Source organism: Fulmarus glacialis, unplaced genomic scaffold (assembly GCF_000690835.1).
Source record: "Fulmarus glacialis isolate BGI_N327 unplaced genomic scaffold, ASM69083v1 scaffold25110, whole genome shotgun sequence".
Taxonomy (NCBI): Eukaryota; Metazoa; Chordata; class Aves; order Procellariiformes; family Procellariidae; genus Fulmarus; species Fulmarus glacialis.
In genome coordinates, this window is record NW_009187561.1 from 5,302 (window position 1) to 22,615 (window position 17,314).

The window sequence follows — 17,314 nt, forward strand, 5'->3', positions numbered from 1 at the left end:
GTGATGGAGCCCTGCTTTCCTGGAGATGGCTGAACACCCGCCTGCCGATGGGAAGGAGTGAATGAATTCCTTGCTTTGCTTTGCTTGCGTGCGCGGCTTTTGCTTTTCCTATTAAACTGTCTTTATCTCAACCCACGAGTTTTCTCACTTTTACCCTTCTGATTCTCTCCCCCATCCCACTGGGGGGAGTGAGCGAGCAGCTGTGTGGGGCTTAGTTGCCGGCTGGGGTCAAACTACGACAGAAAGAAGCACCCAAGGCAGGTGTTCCCAGGACTTACTCGGAGAGTGTGGTCCCAGGAGCCCGAGCAGAACGCCGTCCCATCGGGAGAGACCCGCAAGGTGCTGACACGATTTTCATGTCCAAACAGAATGGATACACGGGACCCTTTCAGCACATCCCAGACATTTATGGTGTAATCATTATAGCCTGCAAACAGTAGGCGACCTACAAAGAGAAAGATTTTACAAAGTGAGGTCTTAAGTAGGTAACACATCTTGACTGCAGCGAGGGCCTTCTGCAGGACATTCATCACCCAGTGAGCCACAACCCAGTGAGCCTTCCCATGCCACCCTCTGCACACAGCGAGCTCTGACCACAGCTTCCCCCAAGCTACCTGTGCTCCTGTTAGACACCCCTGCTCCACTGCTGAGCTATCCATACTAAACGCTGAACCAATTAAAATTTATTAGTTAAAAATATAGTTAAAATTGAGTTAAATTATATAGAATCTGTTCAGTCATTAGATGGGAGATGACTCCAAATCACGATAGACTGAAGAGCACTTCAACAGCTAAGGCAGGGTAATAATATTTTGCTCAGACTTTACGCAAGAAGTTGAATACAAATGGTTGAATGATTAGTAGACAATTTAGTAAGTGATTCATGGTCCCCAGTGGGACAAGCTGTGGTGCTTGTGGCCATGACAGAGACATTTGCCTCTGTCCCGAGCAGAAGGCAGTTCACCACCCACTCATCCCCACGCAGGGTGACTGGAGGAGCTCTGCATTTGTGCTGGGGAAGGAGAGAGAAGACTTGAGCTCATGTCTCCGGACCTGTAGTGAAAAATGGTAATGTCTCTGTCTTCATGCTCCTTTAACATACTTTTACTATCTATTAATCATTTATTATCCTTTTATAAACTATTTATGTAAGTGCGCTTAATAGTCTAGTTACATTTCATGTTTCCTTTGAAATGTTTTTAATCATTATTGTGAAATTCTAGCCCAGCTGTAATTAAAGGCAAAATATTTCCTGCCTTCAGTAGGGCCAGGAAAATACTTTTCATTGCTACAATGAAGCAATAGCCAGCTAGGTCATTTAAGAGTAATTATTTTTACAGAGGCAAAAAAAGGCTTCCATGCATTAAATGTTTCTTTTGGTACTTAGTATTACTTTTAATAACTTTTAATAACAAATGCTTTATCAAATTAAACTGGCAAAATTTTACAATTCCCCTCAAATCCCAACACTAAGATAACCTCCAAAGTTCAGCTCTCACCACTGAGAGAGAAGTCCACACTGGATGCTCCAAAAATGATGCTCTCTTTGGAATAAATTGCTACTTCTCTGTCTGCACGAAGGTCATATAAACGACACTAGGATTAAAACAAAACCAACACACATGCCTCAGTAAAGGCTGGAGTCAATGGCTACTACATTTCATTGAAAAAAATGGGATTGGGAAGGACTGCAGCCTAACAGGCATCACGGGAAGCGGCTGCTTGGCTTCTTTCCTTCTGCTATTTCTGCCTGCTCTAACTGGGACTCCTCTGGAGTCTAACAGAGATCTAAGCAACACAAGGTTGTTTTGTATAAATTGAGTGAAGAACTTGCTTTTCCAAACCACTTCTCTAAGCCTCCTGCCTGTCCTGCTATAAAGAGATGAGCGGTGGGTTTTGGACCATGGCTACCCACTGAAAGTCCCCCCACCCTCTTGCTTCCCCACTGTGGTTTCCTATATGTTAGGGCATCCTGCTGCTGGGGAGGTGCGTGGGGAGACAGTCTCTAAAGACAACAGTTTAGCCACAGCTGGAGCCTGGGAGACAGAGGATTAAATCTCTAGTCATCTTTGAGAACACGGACCACATGGCACATTGCTCAGACACTCCCTTGGCACGGGGAAGCCTAGACAGTAGTCCTTGCTCTGAGTAAGACAGGATAGCAAACAGCCCCTGCCCTTGCGTGAGGCCTCTCTGTCTGAAAAACCTACGTGAAAATAATTCAAGTGAAAGAATACATTTTTATACAGATCTTTGGTTTTCATTTCTCATGGAAAATCCCCAATCACCTCTACAACCTGCACTTCCTGTTTTTATCATATGCCAGAATATTTAGGCTTGCTTAGCATGGAAATAATGTATAGACAGACCAGACTTCATTGCCATGTGGAAAGGCAGTCTGCTAACCCCGAAATCAAAACGCACTTTTGAAACTATTTGAACTGAAAACCTTCCTCAATAAGTTAAGTTTAAGCAAACACTGGCCAGATGGGTTGGCTAATATTAAGACTTTACTAATGAAAAATGGCTGATACTCAAGCCTGCACACAAAGGAGAGGCTGTTTATTCGCAGGGCGGTGGGGAGCTGCCAGGTATGTGAAGTCCAGGTCTCCCAGTGCTCCACGCTGATGAGTAATTCCATCAGACTATTCTGATAGGGAGTCGGGGTCACCGCAGGTGACAGCACTGCCATGTGAGCACGCTTTTATGGTTTCCCTCCAGACAGTCAGGATTATCTGTTCCTCGAAATCCCTAAGTATATAAATCAGGTCAAGGATACCAGTCAGTGTATCAGTCCGTAACGCTGAAAACACCAACCTCTTCATTTAAAGAATGAAGTAGATGGAAACTGCCAAAACCTCTGTCAAAAGTACAGAGATGGAATTTCCCTTTCTCCTGCTCAAGTCAGGGGTGTCAGGAATAGTTAAGAGAGAAAACCCCCATCAAATAAATTAATAAGCACAGGAGCCCAGAGCCTGTGGTACTGGGCATAAAAAGAGAGTGCTCTCATTGGAATTTAATGATCGACTCCATCTCACTCCCTCAGCATCTGAAGTGCTCAGAGTAACGCATGCGAATGTGCAGAGAGGCAATGGGCTCACCACAGAACTAGAGGTATTAATTTATAGTCGCAGCTTTTAAGACCTAAAAGCAGTGTACACTCTCTCCAGAAGAGCCTTGGAAGGTCTCCCACATCCAGTGAAGACAAAGGGAATATTTCTATTGAGTTTAGCTAGTATTGGAGCAGACTAAAAACATGCTCTGAGGGCAGATTACTTTAGAAAGAGTCTTCACCCTCATGCAACTCGGTGTGATGTTTGAATAAACAGGAGAAACAAGGTGCCAGGTGCCTCCCAAACGTCTGCTCTCAAGTTACACTTAACTGCCACATCGGTCCCTGCAGGGATGTGGTACAGGCAAAGCCTGGTCCCCCATGGGGACCCACCAGCTGCAGCAAGAGCCATCAGCCGTGTGCATCACTCAGGGGGCAATGGGAGGGAAGTCGCATTTTGCATACAATGTGCTGACCGAAATTACCTGTCAATACATACTGTGCCCCTCCTAGCAGCTTGCTCGTAGATAAGTAAGATCCAGCAAGAGCTACTGTATCATCTAGGATGACCTGGATGCGGTGACTCATCGCAGTGAAGAGTGCTGGCAGTGAGTCAGGCTGACAGGGAGGAGATGTACGTGGCCAAGGCCACCCTGGGGCTGCGCTCTCAGGATGCACGGGGCTGCGGAGGCCAGCTGACTGGGTCTGCCCCGCTCCGTGCTGAGCCCACAGCCCCTCTGCTTGCCGGGACATGCGCACTCATGTGCAGGCTCCCTTCATGCCCTTGCACTGTGCTGCTCCTTCTGACACAAGCTGCAGCATTTCATCTGGTTCCTCCCATGTTGTGAACAACCACTATATGAAGCCAGATCTCCTCCACTAAGACAAACTAATTTTGATCGTGAAACTTCAAAACCTGGAAAATCTGAGATGAATATTCGGACAGTACCTCATGTAGAGAAGTTTGCAGAGGTGACCTACAAAGTGTTACTAGATTTTCCCTATCGCATTATATATAGTATTTAAGATATATTATATTATAGCATTATTATTTCTGCAACTTTGGTGTCACAGGCCCAGTTTAGTCACTTAAAGTCCTCTGTGGATGTGACCGAGTCTTTTAGGAAAATCTGACTTGGGAAGAAACAGAACTTCCCTAAATGAGGTTGCTGAATTAACATACCGTGGCATCGTCTGAACCAGAGGCAAAAGCATCTCCACTTGGGTAATATCTGCGCACGAGTAAAAAAAGACCAGAACACATTACATTACTTGGATGAGGTCAGACTTCAAAAATAGAACCAGCGCATTGCTTAACATCGCAAATGTGTCCTCTCCCAGAAACACACTGACCTGACACTGTTGATATCTGAATCGTGGGTTTCAAATGACTGGATGCACTGACCAGACCGCATATCCCAAACCATGGCTTTCTTGTCACATCCCTAATAAGACAAAAAAATTCACTACAATTGTGCAAATGCTGACATTCACCCCTCATGTGCCTGATACACTTCATCAGGCCCAGCTACATTCAAAGGCTCTGAACATCACAGCTCTGGGGGATTTAACCGGCAAAGCAGCCCCAGAACTGGCTGCACTGGCACCCCCAAGCCTGGTGCAGTCGCAGTTAGGAGCAGAGTACACCACAAAGGCTGGAGCCTCAGCGGTGCTGCAGACCAGCACACGCATAGCACTGGGGTGCAGACAGGCCGGGGGCGTTTGCACAGGCAGTCCCGTACTAACCGGCACTCACAGCCCAGCTCTGCTTGTGCTGCTGCCGTACCTGTGTCTGCAGTCCCACCATGCCACACAGCTGCACAACCAACTCATTCCCTTACCACTTAACATGCCCAATATAAAAAATTAATACCCAGCATTTAAAGTTTTATAACTAATTCTTTTCATACACTGAAATACAAAATGAAATAAGTGCATCTGGAGGGTCTCTTGCCCAGCCTCCTACCAGAGTTAACCCCTGCCGTGGCTCTGCAGCCACGTGCCCAATGGCGTGGTTGGGATAAGGAAAGAAGCACAACAGCATTTCATCTCATTGTCAAGCTCTAAAGTGCCCTTCCAAGCTGTGCTTTGAAGATACGATTTAAGATTTGGTGCTTGCTGCGAGGTGCTCAGCACCCTGAATGCTTTGGGCGAGGGGCTCAGCCCAAGTAGTCTGCAATGTCCTCAGGGCAGGAACCATCTCATACCTGTAGGGCCACACTCTGAGCTGCAATGTCTCACTGCTGTCACAATCGCAGTGACAGGAAAAAGAACATGGACTTTTCTTTTAAGAGTGGCGGGAGATTTTAATAAATATAACCCTGCTGAGGGGCAGGCCGAAGGTAGGCTCAGCTCCCGGGGGCTCAGCCTCTCTGAGGCTGCGTGGGAAGCACAGGGCAGGCCAGGCGGCTGCTGCTTCTGCCGAGCTAGCATGTCCTGCCCAGCAGACCATGCCACACGTTATTTATTTTTAAGCAAATATGATTGCTAATTAAATTAAACAGTCTTCACAATTCACATCTTTCTCTCTTTTTTTTGAATTCTCTTGTTAAAATGAAATCCCAGGTTTTTTACTAATGATGTCATTATTTAAAAGAGGTAATGTTCCTTTGTATCAACTTGTGGTTTCTGCGCAAGGGAAACCAAACAGGATAGAGAATATTTTGGACTCAGCATATTTCCCTCTCAAGCCCCACCACAGCCCAAGCCCAGCCCTTCGTATTGCTTCCATGTGCGCTGTTGTTACTGACCTCTCTGGGAGGTTGGGGGCAAGACCAATCTGACAAGCTGGTGCTTTGACTCCTAAGGTTTTGAAGGAGAAATCAGCAACCACCTGCGGAGAGATGGCCCCCCCGAGTGCTATCCAACTCGCCCCGAGGAGCAGCGCTCAGAGGGCACTGAGCACAACAGCCTGGGACGCAGCCCTGAGCTCACCCAGGAGGGCTGGGATTTTCAGTTAAGTTGTTAAATGTCACAGCACCCAGTCTACACACTGATGTATTGGCATTGGTTATTCCAACTCAAGGTTACTGTCTGACATAGGCACAATATACAGGGAGTCTCTCTATGCTACCATACCTTCAGGTTGGCTATATATGCATTAACACAATATAAGACAGATCTTCACTGAAGTGGTATGTTGCATGTGATGAATTAAGCGAGTCTCTGTAAGCATGGACATGCCCAGGCTGCTACATCAACACAAGTATGACATATTCTCTTAGCAGTACCATAGCTGCTTGCGATTCTTTGCCCTATAATAAGCTGAGCTGTTCCCAGGGAGAATGAATCTATCCTTTCTGGGAAGCAAGCTCGGTGACAGGAAAGCCCAGGAGGAGTAATGCACTCGGATGGAATTAGCTTTCAGTCACGCTTCGGAGCAGCTGTGCTAGCAGCAGGCAAACTGGGCCAGTGTGCTGGGCTCTGCTCCTGATGGGCCAGCCAAATGTGATAAAAGACAGAAAGGGTCCAGGTTTATTGTATAGGGATGAGACCATGACTCTGAACACAACAAGTGGAATCCCCTAATCCATGGTCAGCACCTTCTGGCACAAGGGCCATTTCCATCGGCAAGCACAGGGCAGCCCTGGGCCAGCGCTGGTGGGCTCAGAAACCAGGTACCTTCAGCAAAGTTTCTGGTAGCAACCTGTCTCCAGTAAGAGAGGTCATCTCTCAGCTCCTGCCAGCTCTCACTTGCACGCTCAATGTGGGAAAGACCAGGACCACCTCGAAAAGGAGTTGAGCCCCATCCCGCTCACCTTTATGCCTTGCCTGCCTCACTGCCCGGCTGCATGCCAATGGCTCAGCTGCCCGGGAACAGCAATCCCTCAGCAGCAGGACAAGATTTGGAAGATGCCCTGGGTACTTTCCCTGACCAGTCCTGCAGCCCCAGTGAGGTTTGTGTGTTCCTCTGGGCCAGGAACAGGGAGCAGGCAGTGTTCAACTGACGAAGGGGCTTTAAATGCCTCTGGTACCGCTGAAAGGCACAGAGGACTCAGCAACAGCTGAAGATGTGGCCACACCTCATGTCCCTGCTCCAACTTGTACAAGGGTTTAGCCAGCATCCAAGCTACCCCTTGGCTTCTGGGGAGCGGTTGAGGGACGTAGTGGCACGCACGTTATTTGCAGCCCCGCTTCGATGCCCTGAGCAGCTACCTGGCATGCCCTGTCTGGCTCCAGAGAGCTGGGCACAAGAAAGGAGCCAAATGTGGGAAGTCGTCTGCTGTGCCAGGCTCCTATCCACAGGGGCTCACACCTCCACTGCGGTACGAGCCCTCTGCTCTAACTCTGAGCCTCTCCCTTCCCGGGAGAGGCGTTGTTTTGATCTCGGGCTGGATTGCTTTGGTGTGGGGTGGAATTTGCTAAGTAAGCAGAACTGCAGTCAGACTGGCTGGGTGGGTTTGACCCCACAGTCAGGGGTTTAATTTGCTCCAGCTTGGAAAATGTGCTTGCAATGAGTGGATTGCACTGGGGCTTCCAACACATACTCCAGCACTCTCTCAATAAGATCACGAGCCTCCTGCTTTGTTGCCTTTTCCCCTCCACATTCCTTAATTTTATATTACGATAGGAAGCTCCTGCTTACCCCAGAGACAAATGTATTTCCTGTTTCAGAAGGGGCCAGGTCCAGGCACAGGACATCAGCTCCATGACCATGGAAACTCTGTAAAAGCTGCCCACTCTCAACATCCCACAGAGCGCAAGTTCCATCTCCACTTGCTGTCAGGATCTATAGAATGTGGCAAGAAGAGTCAATACAAAAATCAGCAGATGATCTTCAAGTTCACAAAGAAACAACTGACATCCTATACATACACCAAGGACAGCTTTAATTTAATGAAATATTATGCAATAAATCAAAGGCATAAAACCAATGTGAATCTAAGCACAGTTTATGTTTTTTATTTTTAAGGAAAGATGTTAGAATGGAAAGGAGAGCTGTATTGACACAGCTATACCTACATAGTGTTTCAATAATGGTCAGGTTTGTGCAGTGGGGTTTGGAGAACTGATGGCAGTAAGGATCTGCTGGCATTTCCATATACTCCAAAAAGGAGGTAGAACCAGACTGGTATTCCTTTCTGCCCCTGTATTTAACCCTATCCCTATTTAGGCTGCTGGAATTCAACCCAGGTAAAGAGAAGAACTGTTGGAGTTAAGTATACCTGTTAAACTCTCTAAATTTTTTTCTGCTTGAAATAGCCAGGTTAAGCTCAATTAATTGGGCTTAAGACATGGTTTTTCTGAAAGGGAAGTAAGCCTGTCTAGACAGTTGTTTGGTAAGTCCATCACCTCTCACTTGTCCAAAACCATTTGTGTGTGAAAGGGCTTGAACATACACTGACCGAACATAGCTCACAGCTCCCCTCATCTGCTACAGTGCTTGTAGAAAGCACATGCGATCAGCGCTTCTTAGGGTGGCTAAATCCTGATGATGCTCAATTGTTCAAAATTTCCCCTTGGCACCCGAAGCTGTTATGCAATCACAAATTCTGTAGGTTGAAAGGGTCCCTGTGCACCGGCGTGGAAGGAGGCAAGGGTGAACTTAGGAGGGCTCTCAGTCTTGTACACAGGTTTTTCTCATGGTCAGTGAGGAAACTCAAGGGATCCCAGTAGGTAGTTAGAAGTTAAAAAGAAAATACTCTTCAAGAAGAAAACGATCACACAATCGTGAAACCATTCACAGAGTTGCATAAAGGTTAAACACTGAACATGTTTGACAGATGCTCCAAAAACTCCTCCCATAAACAGAGGTCTGCAAAGCTGCAGAACAGACTGTTCCGAATCCTGCAGTAGAGAGACACTAATACTCTGAGATGATAATAACAGAAGAAAGTCCTGACTTGTCTTTCTGGCCAGCTTTTGAGCCTAGATCAATGAACTTCTCTGTTCTGAGGAATATTTGTACTTGGCTGAGGAACGAAGACTTTCAGCTGAGAATTTGCTCTTGTAATAGTGTGTAAGAAAGATATGAGGGGGATAGGAGTAGCTAAAGGTGTAAGGGAAGGGTCTGTTGGCAACCCAGAGCTCCAGCTAACGCTTAAAGAGAAATGTTATGGACTCAACTTCAGGGTATTGCTATTGAAAACCAAACCAAACCAAACCAACTCCAAAAATCCAAAACCAGAAGGGGATTAACAATCTTTGCCATTACAGTCCGGCTTGCTGCATGAGGGGCTCCGGCAGCACTGGATGGGGATCCTCGCCTGGCGCCTGGCGGCAAAAGGCAGCACTTGCACACGGCAGGGGACAGCGGGGACAGAGCCCCTGCTGCCAGGAGCACATGCACCCGGGCTGGGAGCAGCGGCGAGGGCAGAAGGGCCACCCTCACCTCTGCCTCCTCCGCCATCGCCACGGGCCTCATCCTGCTTCTCAGCCCTGCTGCACTGGGAGTATGGCTGCCTGCCCTATGCAAAACACTTGAGATCCCAATTAACTGTTGCTATTAATACACATGGAGCGTTGTCATGTGGGGAGCATTATCACACCGCAGAGCTGCAGATACCTAATTTAGGAAGCGAGGCTCCCCGGCTCTCTGCGTACTGAGATGGGGGAGGCTCTCTCTGGCTAGACTGATTTGGGACACCGAGAGCAAGGTGTGCGGGTCACCCAGCCCGTCAGCTCAGCACTTGTCTTGGCCCAGGGTGGGAACATGATGAGGAGCAAGGATGGGACTCCCTCTTTCAGCAGCCTGAGAGTGGCTTTAATCAATGATGAACCACCCCCAGATGCCCACGGGCACACCAACTCCTAAACTGCAACCCTGACTTCCACTCCTCTGAAGGAAAACCGAGCTGTAGTTTAAGAGAGCAGCCAAGGCAGAGCAACAGCATTCACAGCACCTAGCAATGGGTGCTGGATGCTGCAGGGGCACTGGGCTGGGGGACACCTCCACCACGCGCTAGGGCTGCTCCAGGACAGGTACCACATCCCTCGGTTACGCGAGCTGGGAAAGCAGAGCACACAGCTCGGAAAGCTCCTGTGCAGTGTGCAGCTCCTTGCACTGTACACCCTCAGAGTTACTGAATAATTTTAATTCTGAGGCTGTTATGTAAAAGGAAAAGGATAAGAAATCTGCGATTCTCTAGGATCCCCTACATAACAGTGTCCTAACAGAAGTTTGGCCAACCCACTTGCTTGTATTTGTTTCAATAATAACATGCAGTGCTATAAATGATTGCTTATAAGCCTATCAATCACAAGAAAATTTCTTTTTAAAGTCTTTAGAAAAATCTCTGAGTCACTGAATATAAAGCACCTAAATCCACTGTGGTATTACTTAACAATAGTAATACATTACCTTCAATATCAATGCAGTTTGCTGTATTTAATATGGAGAAAAAAGACCTAACTTTTCTTTCTTTTTTAATTAAGAAAAATAATTAACTATTTTCCCTTTCATAGAATTTAACCACGATGCATATAGGTATAGACAAGAAAAGAGAATACTGGTTTTCTATCTCATCCAAAACATTCCACTTAATTTAGACTGCAGGGCTCCTGCACAGTAAGGTCAGGGCTAAGAAAGCCTGAGTGCTGGGTACCTCCACCATTTGTTTCCATGGTAATGGACTTAAATTAGCACCTTGGAGTCATTACAGAAACCATAGAACGACAAATAGCAACATACTCTTGGGCAGCTCATGTCCTGAAATAGAAGCAATGAGAGCTGATATTTTCTTCAGAAGAGCTCCAAATATCTGGAAGAAGGGGACAAGGTATTCTCTTTCCAGCAGCTCTGCTGACACAGAGAGCAATGAAAATGCTCCCTTCTGCCACTTATTTTGCTGCAGAGCTGCACTGAGCAGAGCTTCAGTTAAATTCAAAAACTAGAGAGGACAAGGGGATTATCCTGGCTCCTTTCATCATCTTTCGTGTTCCTGGAGAAAGAGATCTTTAGGATATTCACTACAGAGGAAGGCTGGCCTGGTCTCAGAAGATCTGCATCTAGTTCCTGGCTTTGCCTTCGTCTCCCACTGTGGCCCTCTGTGCTCCAACCCCCCGGCTGCGAGATGGGGATAGCATCACTCCTTCCCCTCGACGGAACACACCACTGCATGTACGGACAACAGGGCTGGCCCTGTGGGGCCATCCTCAAGCTGGAATATCTCACTCGATACAAACAAAAAATACTAAGAATGAAAGCAAAAGCAAAGTTGGCTGGACATCCAGGACAAAGCAGGCAAACAACACAGTCTCCACTGGCTGGCATAGCACATACCCAACCTAGTCCTATCTCAGCTGGGTTTTTAACTATTTGTATTAGTTTGAGCTCCTAAAAGCACAAGCCAGCACAGACCCAGTGAGCAGAGAACACACAAGTACCAGTGAGCTCCCTCTGCAGAAGGGACAGGCCTGTGCAGCGCGCAGGCTTGACAGCATGGCCACGGGCTGTGACAAGCATTTCCTTACAGCAGCTTTTGCAGCACCTTCATTGCCCCCAGCGAGGGTTTTCCAGCAGCCCCTGCATGGGGCAGGACAAGGCCCTGGGTGCCCCAGGTGCAAGGAAGGTTACTTGCACCACGTACGAGTGCAGCTCATGTTAGGTGTTGCTGGATGGTGAGCAGCGGGTAGGGAATGCATTTACCTGCATGTCTGAGTTAGTGAAGCTGCAGGCAGACAAGTAGTTTGTGTGCATTGCAACCGATTTCTTCTTTGCAGCCATATTTTCATTTTTGTCAAATGTCAGAGGGTACACAGAGCACTTGTTGTCCAGGCCACTAAAGAAAGTAATAATAGCAATAACAGAGAGAGGAGAACTGGTTAAAACTGCAACGACAAAAGGCGAGTGGTGATAAGAAGGAAACCACCTGTCAGTGCTGCGCTGCCAAACCCTTACAAGTACCGACTTCCCTGTATTGTGCTGTCCGGGATCTCCCTGTGCAGGGAAGCCCCAGCTGCTTCACCAGGCTGGCTACTTTACAGAACTTGAACAGCTGCGCCTCAGTATTTTTTACCCTCATCGAGTTTATAAATGGCACTGAATGAAACCTCACGAAAGTATAAACTGGGAGGTGACATAGCAGGCACCTCAGGGTTAATGTTTCACATACAGCCAAACTGCCATTTTTCTGTTGATACCCGTCATCGCGAGGATCAGTATTTAAGCATCATTATTTATCTACCTTAATAAATTTTACCTAACTCCTACGGAAGAGACGGTATAGCAAGTAGTGGGTGTGAAGACAGGGCTCTTAGAAGAGTTTGGAAAAAAGGCAACAGAAGCACTGACCTCTATAGCTGCTGTGTCCCTCTTGGACAGTTGCACCAGTTAAGCTGTGCCTCCCAGGCCAGATGTGGGACTCTTTTCTAAAAGGTCTGTCTTGTGTCTGACCCTTTTCTAGAGCCGTGGTAGATCAGCCCTCCCTGGTCCCTGCAATCCCAGCACACCACCAGGTGCTGGTTCTATGCCTTATATTACATGCACAGCACTTAACTGACAACACAACAGAAATACAGAATTAGGTAGTGCAATACATATATGCCCTCCCTGTCTCTCTTACAAGTGTGAAGACAGAGCTTTCTTGCAATTCTTCGAGTTTTAGTCAAAAACATACAGTTTCCGGACTCCCTCTCCACACACATTTATGGACTCCGCCTGTCTGTCTCAGTTTGCTGCTTTCTAGATTTGCAAGCTGCACAGTAAAGTCTCCCTTTGTTCCTTTCTCTCGCCCCAAGCTTGCTTTGTCTGTCTGATCCACCCAGTCCCTTTTTAAAAGATGTTTTGCCAACATCTCATCTCTTTGTTTTCTCCCCTGCATAAACTCAATTTTTTCAAACCTGAGCCCTCAGAAAACTTGGAGAAGGTTATCAAGGATGGGGTTACTTCTCCCCACCCCATCTTGGCAAGATCTATTCATGTGCTGGTAATCATTAATGACTAACCTTCTCTATGTCATAGAAGAAAGAGTGCAAAGTAAAAACAGGGTTAAAACCACTCTCCCTTAGAAGATATATCCAACGCACACAACCAAATTGGAACAGGGAATTTGCATGCATGCAGAATTCCTAACCCATGATATAAATGCTGAAAGAGGATTATTTTCCATGCTTACACAACAAATGTTATTGCACTGAAGTCAGTGGAGATAATGTCTACGAGCCATTATGGGAATAGAACCAGAGGCACTGAATGTAGTCCTTCCCCCCACAATCAAGGCACGCAAACTCTAGCTGTCAGCATCTTAAGGCACTGGGACACCACTATAAATGAAGTTTCTCTGTGTAAGCAGCTGTGGAAACTGGGAACTTACCCACAAGCAATGGCACATCCAGATGGAGCATATGCACATGCCATCACCCAGGTACATGGCATCGTCACTGCGTGTTCCTGAAACACAGCATCCCTTTAAACTGGTATGTCACTGTTTCTCTAATCGGCGCAAGGAAAACAGTGTAGAGTAGTAAGTTCAATATTTCTGTGGGACATCCCTAGAGTCAGTGAAAGGTACAGGTGTTTCCCCCAACCACAACTCACATGTAAGGCTTGGACAACCCTTACTGCAGAACACAGCAGAGCAGCGGGAGGATGGCTAGTCCCTCCCTGACACTTTCCACCTTATTCATGAGCCCCAAACTGATCACAGAGCATGTCTTACTTGGGTTACTCAGTGCTGTAAAAGGTCCCCACTGCTGCACATGTAAAAGTGAGTTACAAACAAGCTGTTTTTTCTCCGCTGTGTGGAGCAGGGTGCCATGAGGCAGCCCTGGCAGGGCTTGGAGGAGCAGCAGCACCATTTCACGGTGAACACCACGGCTGAAGGATCCTGAGTGATCACACACGACACCTGGTACAGGGGTTACCAGGGAGGGCCTCTGTTTTGCTGGCTGGGCTTTGCCCCTAGCCAGGAGCCCTTCCTCTCAGCGAAGAGACTGGATCAGAGCCTCCCGCTGGAGACCACGACAAACCCCAGTGCCCTGACAGGGACTTTGCTCAAAGACTGGTCAAGGGAGGTGGTTTGCCCTGGGCCCCTTGATTTGAGGTGCTTGTGGAGGTCTGCATGTTATCCCATCATCCCGCTGCCCCCGTGACACCTGTGAGCCCTTCAGTCCTCCATCTTATCCCACCATCATCTGCCCTGTGCACAGAAATCTGACTTTTGCTGAAGTTCCGCTTACCTTGTTGGTAGTGAAGGAATCCCACACGATCACCTTCCCATCCTAAATGAAAGCGTACAAACAGAGGGAAAAATTGAGGCCTTCCAGAGACATGGCTGTCAGCCTACTTCCTGGATTTGGGGAAAACTCTGTTGCTCATTTCCATCCCCCGGTCTGTTATGCCATGAAATTTTTGTCTCCATTTTAACAACAGCACAATGGTCACAGTGAAGCACCAAGGAGAGACTCCTCAGTAGCGTGAGTTATGTCTTTGACCAGAAGAAAAGCATATCTCCTCCTCACTGAGATGACTGATGTGGGCTTAAAAGACTAATTCCGCCCCCCCCGCTTCCCTTTTAGCGGGTTTATGAGAACTCCTCTCACTTGCAGCACACGCCATGGACAGGACTGTCTCCTCAGGAAACTGCCACTAGTGAGCCCTTGCTTGCCTCCTTTCAGTCACGATATGTTTCTCCCAGCCTGTAATCACCACCTGCAAAGCAGGTCACCTCTCCAAAGTGATATCTGTCAGTGGCTCAGTATGGGGCCTTACAAATACAAGAGGTGACCTGTATTACAAATCACTTGCCAAGCTGGTAGCACTCATGAAGACTATTTATGGACATTGCACTGTTTATTCATCTTCCCTTTCCTGCCTTTTCCTGGTTTTTCCTTTACTTCTCACTATACTTACTTGACCTTCAATTATCCATTGATACAATCTGTTAAATAGCCATCGTAAGAACACTCCACAGAGAGCAACACAATCACTTTGTGTCTGCCAGCTACACTCAAGCCGGCTACTTTGCCTTATGCACATAATATTGTTATCCTCCCTGTATCATGAAAGTAAAATGTTTATTACTGAACAACAGTAATTGTTGCTGTACCTGGACTCACTACAGTTCTTAAAACAGAGTAAGAAATGCAAAAATGCATTACAACTTGCCTGTTCAGCTTTCTGATCTACACAGTGACATTTTAACCACTTTAAAAAATGTGACATTGATTATTTAAAATTATTCTCTTGCTGAGATCACCATGAATGGTAAAAACTCACAGTAACTGAAGGTGGCTTGCAATGCAGATTGCCTATTTTTATCCCTCAAGTGAGACCCCTGACAGATTTCATATAGGTCAATGAACAGCTGTGAGATGCAACAAGCTCACTCACTGCCATACTGGGCTCAGGACGAACCAGGGGATCTAGAAAGTAATTATCTCATTACCTCCTCCAGCTCATAAGACTGGTCTTGAGCAGGTGTTAGGACTGTTTCTCAAAACGCCCAAGTAAATGCAGTAATTTTGGCAGGATGTTTGAGGCTTTCAAGGTCACACCAATCATACAGACTGCAGAAGAAATTTCTGTGCACAGAAATCTCTAGAAGAATCAACATTTCTTCCCTTCCCTTTTCCTGATTATTTTCTCTGAAGACATAAAGTGAAATCATTACTAAATATGTTATCTGTAAAGAACAAGGAAATAAAAGTGGCCTCAGATGAGTTCTCTCTATTTTCTGTTGTAGTAGGGAGTACGGGGAAAATCTGTATATGACTGGCCAAGAATATTTAGGGTCTTAGCTACAACAGGTGTAGCGATGATCAGAAGCTTGGATTTGTGCTCTCTGAACAAATACATTGCCAATGAACTGCTTTCAGGGCATCTTGAAAACATTTACAATATACACAGGTATTATCTGCAAAGAGTGGCACATAGTACAGCCAAAAGATTTGTATAGTGCCCAACAGTAGCTTTGAAAAACATCTGCCCAACAGCATACCTGCGAAGAGCTCACAATTCTTCTCTTGTCTTTGCACCAGTCCATACAGAGAACTTTATTTCCGTGGCCCTTCAGGGTCCTCCTCGTCTTCATCACAAACTGGCCCAGCGCCTCCACCCGCTCTGCCACCTGATGAACTGCAAACAGCTGATGGTTAGAGAGCCCTGCATCAAAGCCCTGCCCCTGGCAAATCTCTACGTTTATGAGTAATGTCACATGGAGGAATTAATCCATGAAGTTTGAGTCTATGGTGCAAGCCAACTAACTCTGCTTCAGAGCTGGCAGGTGGTAAAACCAAGGTGGGCGGTGTATGAACACATTCACCAGATAAAGATAAGGATGAATTCACTCAGGGCTTGAATTCCAAGGCTGTACCAGCTGAAGCTCTTGCAGACCATCACACCCAAGTATATCTGGAAAAGAGATTGCCCCCTTGCCCCCTCTTATTGGGAAATCCTTAGTCTGACTAAGGCTTGAAAGTGCGCAGACAGCCTCCAGCCTAACACGTGCCTCAAGGTACTCAACAGAAGTGAAGACCGCTACCGAGTCTTGGAGGAAAAATCATACAAAAGAAGGGGGTAACGATCCAAAGTGTCAATGTTCTGGATGTGAGACTCCCAGCCGCAGTCAGCTCTCGGCACCGCAGCTGTGGTGCAGTGTGATACAGGTACTAGCCACTGGTGCTGGAGACTTCTCCTCTGCTGTGCCACTCCTTCTGGTGGCCAGGGGAGCACTGAGGGCCAGGACACAGCTCTGAGTGGCATTTGCTAGAAGAGTGCACTACACAACTTCTCAACAGTGTCTACGGACATCGAGGACTTCATGGGTGAGTCAGTTTTTTCTTTTATGGGAAAGATTAACAGAGAGGGCAGGCAAGCAACTCTCCTGAGTAGCATCCTCTGGTGGAGGAGAAGTCAGTTCTTTTGCACCTCATTTAATAGCAGTACTTTCAGCTAATGTTCTTAAAAACCCAACAAATCTACATTTCCAATTGTGCAAACTCACTTTGACATAAAATTCATCCCACTGCAGCTGACACAACTAAAAGGTGTTTCATGTAACCCTGATGCTTCATGCTGGGGTCATCTGCACATGTCTGGAGAAAGCGTCACCTGAGGAAACCTATTTGCTCTGCTCCAGCATTGTTCATCCAGCGTGGAACTGAGTAGGGCCATGATGTATCTTGGAACCCTGTGGCAGCTCTGACACACTTCACACGAAGCATCAGGGAGGGTGGGAGTTGCTTCAAGTCTCACAGCAGAGTAGGGGTCCTGGGGCAGGAGACCCTGGCGCCAGAATTAAAAATTACTCTGTCTAGAGAAGAGCTGGTAGGATCCAGCACTTCCCTGTGTTGTGTGTTTGACCATGCTGAAACCTAAGATGA

General features: G+C 46.9%; 1 protein-coding gene across 1 annotated transcript in view; it reads right to left on the minus strand.

Annotated features, from left to right (window-relative positions):
* Positions 1-16,124, minus strand: part of GNB5 (guanine nucleotide binding protein (G protein), beta 5) — a gene marked incomplete at its 5' end in the record, with an annotated part of 17,135 nt that extends 1,011 nt beyond the window's left edge. The window contains 9 exons of the mRNA XM_009575656.1: positions 279-445; positions 1,500-1,596; positions 4,236-4,284; positions 4,406-4,497; positions 7,638-7,781; positions 11,640-11,772; positions 13,306-13,382; positions 14,171-14,212; positions 15,931-16,124. Coding sequence (XP_009573951.1) covers positions 279-445; positions 1,500-1,596; positions 4,236-4,284; positions 4,406-4,497; positions 7,638-7,781; positions 11,640-11,772; positions 13,306-13,382; positions 14,171-14,212; positions 15,931-16,124 — 995 coding nt within the window. The remainder of the gene's footprint in view (positions 1-278; positions 446-1,499; positions 1,597-4,235; positions 4,285-4,405; positions 4,498-7,637; positions 7,782-11,639; positions 11,773-13,305; positions 13,383-14,170; positions 14,213-15,930) is intronic.
* Between the last annotated feature and the right edge of the window lie 1,190 nt (positions 16,125-17,314).